Here is a 6,925-nt window from a genome sequence, read left to right as displayed (position 1 = left end):
GGGGGGGGGGGGGGGGGGGGGACGCCGAGGAGAGGAAGGTCAGACACACAGCACGGCAGGCTCCCTCTCTCCCCCTTTCTCTCTCTCTCTTGGCGGAAAGGAAAACACAAAAGGCCGGAAGAACGACCGTACAGTCACCCTCGAAACCAACGAAGGACACCGGCAGCGAGCAGGCCGAGAAGCGCAGCTCGCCGCTCGGGTCCTGGCCGTCCGGCCGCACGCGAACCTCCAGCCTGGGCCGCACGCCGGCAAGTGGGTTAGTGGCCGGAGAAGGGAAGACAGTGCCAACACGAGGGAAAGACATGGGCAAGCAGGGCCCCGACACGATTGACACACCGAATGAAGATTGGATGCTCCCAGATGCGCGGATCGTCCGATGCCAGTGGGAAGGGCTGGCTGTCGAGGCTCAGGGCCACCCGGCCGGGATGGATCCCCGGTCCCGGGCCACCGGGCACACTGGCTAGGGCCGACTCCCCGGGTCCCGGTGGCCCGGCCTCCGACCCGCAGACTATCCGCTCGGCAAGGCCTTCCATTGGGCCGGCACCAGCGGAGACCGACGCCAGTGTGGATCCACCGCTGGCACTGCCGCCACCAGTGGTGGTGGCGGTACCGCTGCTGCTGCTGCTGCTGCTGCTGCTGCTGGTGCTGGTGCTGGTGTTGTTGCTGCTGCTGCTGCTGCTGCTACTGCTGGTGCCGCTGCTACCGGGAGTGCCGGCGGCGGTGCCAGAGGTGCCACCGCCGCTGCCGACGCCGGCACCGGCACCGTTGCCAGTGCCGACACCACTGGCGCCACAGCCGTTGCTGCCACCGCCAGCGTTGCTGCCGCCGCCGCCGCCGCTACCGCTGCCGCCGCTGTTGCTGTTGCTGCTGCTGCTGCTGCTGTTGCTGCCAGCGCCAACCCCAACGCCGGAGCCGCAGCCGGTGACCGAGGCGCTGGCCATGCCAGACTGTTCGGCCCCCGGCCGCCAAGTGAACACCAGGAACTGGCGCCCATCCAGGGCGACCGTCTGCACGGGGCGCAGTTGCCCGGCCAGGACCTCGGCAAAGAAGCCCCGCTGGATGGCCAAGCGCAGGCGACCGGCGGTATCGCACTCGGTGGCCGACTCCGGCGTCGCCGGGCCGCATGACGCCGCCACGATGTTTGCCAGATGCGTGCAATCCACCGTCTGCCGGCTGGCAGCACAGTTTAACAGGCACCGGGACAGATCGGCCCGATTGACCAGCGCGGCCGCCTTCTCCGGCGAGTCGGCCCCAGCCAGGGCCGAGTACACCCCGCGGATGAAGGAGAACCGGTGCAGCGCTGTCAGCATGGGGACGAGAATCTGTCATCCGTGGCCGACGCCAGGCCAAAGAGCCGGAGGCACATGCCACAAGGTGATCGGGTGAAGGGATGAGTGGTTGAGTGGGTGGTCGGGCGGGGAAATGAGCGGTTGAGCAGGTGAGTAGGTGATTGAGCAGGCAAGTGCACAAAGAGGCGGGCAAGTCCGCGAGACAGTGAGACAGCGCATGCGTGCATGGACAAGCAGCACAGGGGGGGGGGTGCACGAGCGAGCAGCCAGCTCCACGGGCGGAGCGTCAAGAGGCCAAATGCAGCCGACGATGAGGAAGGGAAGACCGGCGACAAGGACGGAAAGACGCACATTCGAAGACTTCAGCTGCGCCTCGGAGGAGGACCCCGCGCCCAGGGGGGCCGGCTCGTCGCCCGGACCGGTCGGCGCCGGCTCCGACAGCGACGACAGATCCAGCAACGAGATGCCGGTGTGGCCCCGGCGGAGGAGCGGGCTCCCGGCGCTCGGGGACTGCCCCAGGTCGGTCAGCTCCCCGAGCATGGCCAGCATGGAGGTCGGCTCGAAGAACAGGGGCCGGTGCGTCTCAAACACAATGACCCCGATGGCCGGGCCAAAAACCCGGCCCGCTGGATGGCCCTGATCGCCGGCCGAGCGCGGCCCCAGGACAAAGACAAACTGGTGACACTCCTCGTCCAAGCGCCGGACAAAGCCGCGCGAGGCTTGCAATGCCGCCTGCAGGACCTCGGCCGTGGGCTTGCGCGGGAGTGGCACTCGCAGACAGGCGGACAGGGCCTCCGGCCGGTCGACCTCGCCCCCAGGCCCCGGGTGCTCCGGGAACAGTGGCAACAACGACCGGACCAGCGACAGGGGGAAGCTCATGCAGGACCGCGGGAGTTCCAGGTGCATGAGCTGCCCGCCAATCGGGGCCCCGGCGGCGGCCAGCTGCCGGGCCAGCTGCCCCCCAAGCGGCGCCACCAGCGACGAGGCGAACAGCTCGAAAAGGCGGACATTGGCCCGGAGGCGGTCCACCTGGACGGCCGAGCCGGCGGGCGGCGTCGGATTTCCCGGGCACGCCAATTGCGCCGCCTCCAGGCCACGTAGCCCGTCGGCGAGCCCGGGGCCCAGCTGGCCCGGGGCAATCAGCCGGAAGGCCATGCAGCCGACCTTGGCCGAGCGCAGGAGCGATGCCAGCTCGAAGCGCTCGCGCTCGATGGACAGGGTCGAGCCGGTCCGGTGGAGGAAGGCCTGCTTCTCGCCGGGGCCCGCGGCGAAGCCGGGAATACTGGTCAGGAGGCCGGCCGCCGGGCCCGGACCCACCGACGGGGCGGCATCCAGGGTGACGGCCGCCGCGCTGGTCGCCGCGCACCTTTCCGCCAGCAGGGCAATGCGCGCGTGCGAGCAGCACTCCGTCCAAATGGCCCGGTCCTCGGTGTCAATGATTCGGCCGAGAGCCACCGCCGAGCAGGCCAGGCCGGCCCCCTGGGCAAAGCCCATTCCCCGAGCAAAACGCGACTCGGCCCACAGCCGCACTCGGACCGCCCCGCCGGGCAGGGTTTCCAGCGCGTAGAGGGCCGCCACGGCCGGCTGGCGATCCGGATGGTCGGCCAGCGCGATGGCCTGCGCCACGGACCCACGCGCACGCAGCGCCAGCAAGGGCACCTCATGATAGAAGAGCCGTCCCCCGGGCGACTCGGCCACCACGGAGAAGCCCTGGGCCAGACGTCGCCGGGCCAGGCTGGCCAGGAAGAGCTCCCGGCGCCAGACAGCCTGTGGGCCGTCAGCCTCCGGCCCGGTGCTGCTGGGTGCAGAGCCGGCCGACCCCGGCAGCCAGATCCACTGGCGGAGCTTCAGCAGTGAGGGGGTCGGCGCGGCGGTTGGCAGCGAGAAGACCAAGCTCCGGGCCTGGGCCGTCATGTTGGCCGAGGGTGACACCATGGACTCGAAGTAGCGCGCTGGGAGCGGCTCACACCGAGCCAGATCCGCCGGCAGCGGATGCAGCAACATGGAGAGGGGCTGTTCCAAGCATGTGTGTCATGATGCGTAATGAACAGACAGGCAATCCGAGAAAGGGTGAGAGGGAGAGTTGGAGAGGGGGAGAGGGGGAGAGAGGGAGAGAGGGGGAGAGAGGGGGAGAGAGGGGGCGAGAGGGGGAGGGGGAAGAGAAAGGAAGAAAGAGTGAGAAAGAAAGAACGAGAGGGGGAAACAACCACACACACACACACACACATAGAGAGAGAGAGAGAGAGAGAGAGACGCACCATCGAGCAAACACGCGCCACGTCCGACCCAAGACGGTTGATGAAGGCACGGAGGAGATTGACCTCGCGCGCGCGCACCCGCGCATCCGGCACCCGGAAGAAGAAGAGCTCCACCCGCACCACGCGCGGGGCACTCCACATCAGCTGCAATGCCACGAAGCCCTCCTCTTCCTGCTGCGGCTGCTGCGACTCAAGGCCGTCGGTCGGCAGGGCCGGCCCGGTGGCCGAGTCGCCCGGCGCGGCGAGCGACGCCAGGGCCGACGACCCTGCCACCGCCCCCACAGGCGCGCCGGACACCGACGAGGAGGACGCCGACGAGGAGGACGCCGACAGCGAGGATGCCGACGAGGAGGACGGCGAGTCCGGCTCGGGGAAGGCGCCCAGAGCGGCTGGCTCGCTGAAAACCGGCCTCTCGAGGCCGATCCACCCGCCAGCCGGGCAGGTGGTCACCACCGGCGGCAGCCAGGTCGTGGCGATGACGCCATTCGAGCCTGCCCCCGGCCGCCCGGTCGGAGTGTGGCCCCCGGCCGTCGGCGAGGCCGAGGGGCTGCCCCGACGCGAGGCAGGAACCGATCCCCCGCGTGAGGCCGCGGCCGTTGCCCCGGGCGACAACCCGGCGCCCAGCCACCCGGGCCCCGGGAACTCCCCCAAGTGCCCATGCTGGCCGTGCTGCTGGTGATGCACCTCGGCCGCGGCGGCCAGGGCCACCGAGGAAGGCCCGGGCCCGGCACCGGGACCCGCGGCAATTGTCCGCACCAGGGTGTTCGACGCCACGGCCAGGCTGGCCCAGTGTTCAAGCAGGGCCCCGGCCAGTTGGCCGGCCGGCGAAGAACTGGCCGACGACCCGGCCGACGGCCCGAGGACCACGGTGAAGCGCGCACGCGAGAAGGACGTGAACAGCGGCTCCGACAGGGGGTCCGTGTCGATGCCGGTGGCCGACACCGGAAGCAATCGAGCCGCGGTGTCCCGCCCGCCGGAGGCCGCGGCCCCGGCATCCACATCCACCGAGGGCAACGGCGACACCAGGTGCGTCAGGATGCGCTGGTGGTACTGGGCCGAGATGAACATCAGCGCGATGCGGTGCCAGTACGAGAAGAAGGACTGCTCGCCCTTGAGCGGCTGGATGCCAAACAGAGGGCCCGAGTCGGAGACCACCATCCCGGCGTCCAGCCCCGACGGGGGGTCCGGGGCCGAGGAGGAGCCGGAGGAGGACGAGGAGGAGGCAGCGGATGAAGAGGAGGAGCCGGAGGAGCTGGAGGAGATCACCTCGCGCCCGGGCCCCGGAGGCCGACCAACATCGGCCCCCGAGCCCAGGGACTCGGGCCCCGACAGCAGGGGGACCTTTGTCGGGGCGCCCGGCCACCCGGACTCCGAAGGCCCAGGCGGCTCGCGCCACAAGGACAAGGAAGTTCCCTCCGACGGGGCCGACGCCATGGGTCCCGAGGACCCGGACTCCAGGCCAGCCATGTGGTCGAATTGCGGCGGCACCACGACCTCGTGCGCGCCGAACTGAGACGCGCGGAAACGCAACGGCACCGAGCACACCCCCTCAGGCGGGATGGCGACTGCATAGGGCAACGGGAACGAGAGGGGAAGAGGGAGGGGGAATGGAGGGACAGAAACAGCGTCAGGTACATGGAGTGCGGACGAGCGCGGAATCCGGAGGGAGCCATTGGACATGGAGAGGAAGAAACAGGGGGAGAGAGAGAGAGAGAGAGAGGGATGCATGGACAGGATGATGGGGGTAAACCGGAACAACACGACCGCGGGAGGTCTGGAACGCACAAAGAAGACCGAAGTGGCGATCTGCCTCGAGGACCGACTCCAGAGTGCTGCGCACCTGCAGCGACGAGGCATAAAGCCGGATGTTGGTGGCTGACACCGGAGACGGGCTGCCCGACCGGGCGAGGGCGCCGGTCGCATCCGGCTCGGCGCTGGCCTCGTGCGCCACGGCAGCAGCCGTCGCCGTCGGCTGCGTGCCAGACACCAGGGGCTGGGGCTGCTGGCCCGGGGGCACGGCCGTCGAAAGCATTGCCCCCTGGCCGGTGGTGGCGGCCGAGGGCGTGGCCACCGCGGTCGGCGGCACGCTCGACCCCATCATGCCCGGGCCGCTGATGGCGTCCTGCTCGAAGTAGCGCTGAGCCGCGGCCTCATAGGGGTCGCACGGACGGCCGAGGGCCGGACGCTTGCGCGGCGGCTGGTCCAGGGAAACACTGAGAGGCTCGAAGGAAACCCGGCCCCCGCCATTGGTCGGCGCCGGCCGACGCCGGTCACCCGAGCTCAGGACCAACGCATCGCCGGCCGGGGACGAGGCGGCCCCGGCATCGGCCGGGGCGCCGGCCAGCCCGTCCTCCGGCATCGGGGACCGGAGGTGCTCATACAGCCCGGACGCCTGGGCCGTGGCCGTCAGGGAGATGGCCTCGATGAGGGCCTTCCAGCCGCGCAGGAGGATAACCACCTCCGAGTGCTGGCGTGCCGCATCCTCCTCCGAGTGGGGGTCCACCAGCAACGGGTCGGTGTCGGGGAAGCCGGAAGACGGGTCGACCCCGGGGCCCGAATCGTCGCCATGCTCCCCGGGCCCATCTTCCTCTTCGCCATACTCGTCATAGTCATAGTCCTCATCGTCGGTGTCCAGGTCGTTGCCCCCGTCGAGGGTGAACCCCCGATCGTACATGGCCAGGTCCTCGGAGTCCTCGCACTCGGAATCCTCATGCTCGCCGTCGCTGGGGCCCGAGTCCGAGGACAAGTGGCTGATGCCGATGTCGGCGCCCAGGCGCCCGGGACGCCCGGCGGCCCCTGTCGAAGTCCCCAGGCTGGCCAGCAAATCCGGCGAAGACCCGGACCCGGAGACGGCCAGCGCCTCGATGCCGGTTGCAGGGCTGACAGCCAGCGCGGGGACCGACCGGCGCCGACGCGTGCGCGTTTCCTCCGGCCGACCGTCCGGGGTGAGGGGCGACCGTGGCGGCCCGGCGCGATGGTCGCGCGGGGTCACCGCCCCTGCACGGGCCCCCCCCCGGCCGCGGGGGCCAGCTGATCCGCCTGCTGGTGACAGGGGGCTGGTCGATGAGGCACTCCGGCCGAGGCCGCCGCTGAGAGGCGACGCCGAGGCCACCGGCGACCGGCGCCCCCCGTGCAGCTCATCCAGCGATCCAGACGGGGTGGTGGAAGTGCCCTCATGGCCGGGGCCCCGAGAGCGGGGGCCACGGCTGCCGTCCATGGCCGGACGCCGGGAGGCAGCCCCAGCCCGCTGGGCGAGGGCCCGCGCCCGCCGGACCGCCTGCCGGTTGTCCGGCACCCGTGAGTGAATGTGATACTCCAGGCAGGCGCCCGGGCGGAGGAGAAGCATCAGCCGAATGAGCAGCTGATGGAGAGACCCAT

At 70.6% G+C, this 6,925-nt stretch overlaps 1 protein-coding gene across 1 annotated transcript in view; it reads right to left on the bottom strand.

The window, feature by feature from the left end:
• H696_01462 (hypothetical protein) overlaps nt 1–6,925 on the bottom strand; it is a gene marked incomplete at both ends in the record, with an annotated part of 24,723 nt that overhangs the window by 15,173 nt on the left and 2,625 nt on the right. Inside the window, 5 exons of the mRNA XM_009495356.1 lie at nt 133–233; nt 337–1,322; nt 1,641–3,302; nt 3,548–5,112; nt 5,333–6,908. Of these exons, the coding sequence (XP_009493631.1) occupies nt 133–233; nt 337–1,322; nt 1,641–3,302; nt 3,548–5,112; nt 5,333–6,908 (5,890 nt within the window). The remainder of the gene's footprint in view (nt 1–132; nt 234–336; nt 1,323–1,640; nt 3,303–3,547; nt 5,113–5,332; nt 6,909–6,925) is intronic.

Source organism: Fonticula alba, assembly GCF_000388065.1.
Source record: "Fonticula alba strain ATCC 38817 unplaced genomic scaffold supercont2.2, whole genome shotgun sequence".
NCBI classification, from domain to species: domain Eukaryota; order Rotosphaerida; family Fonticulaceae; genus Fonticula; species Fonticula alba.
The sequence above is the reverse complement of the archived record's forward strand: the minus strand, read 5'-3'. Positions and strand labels throughout refer to the sequence as shown.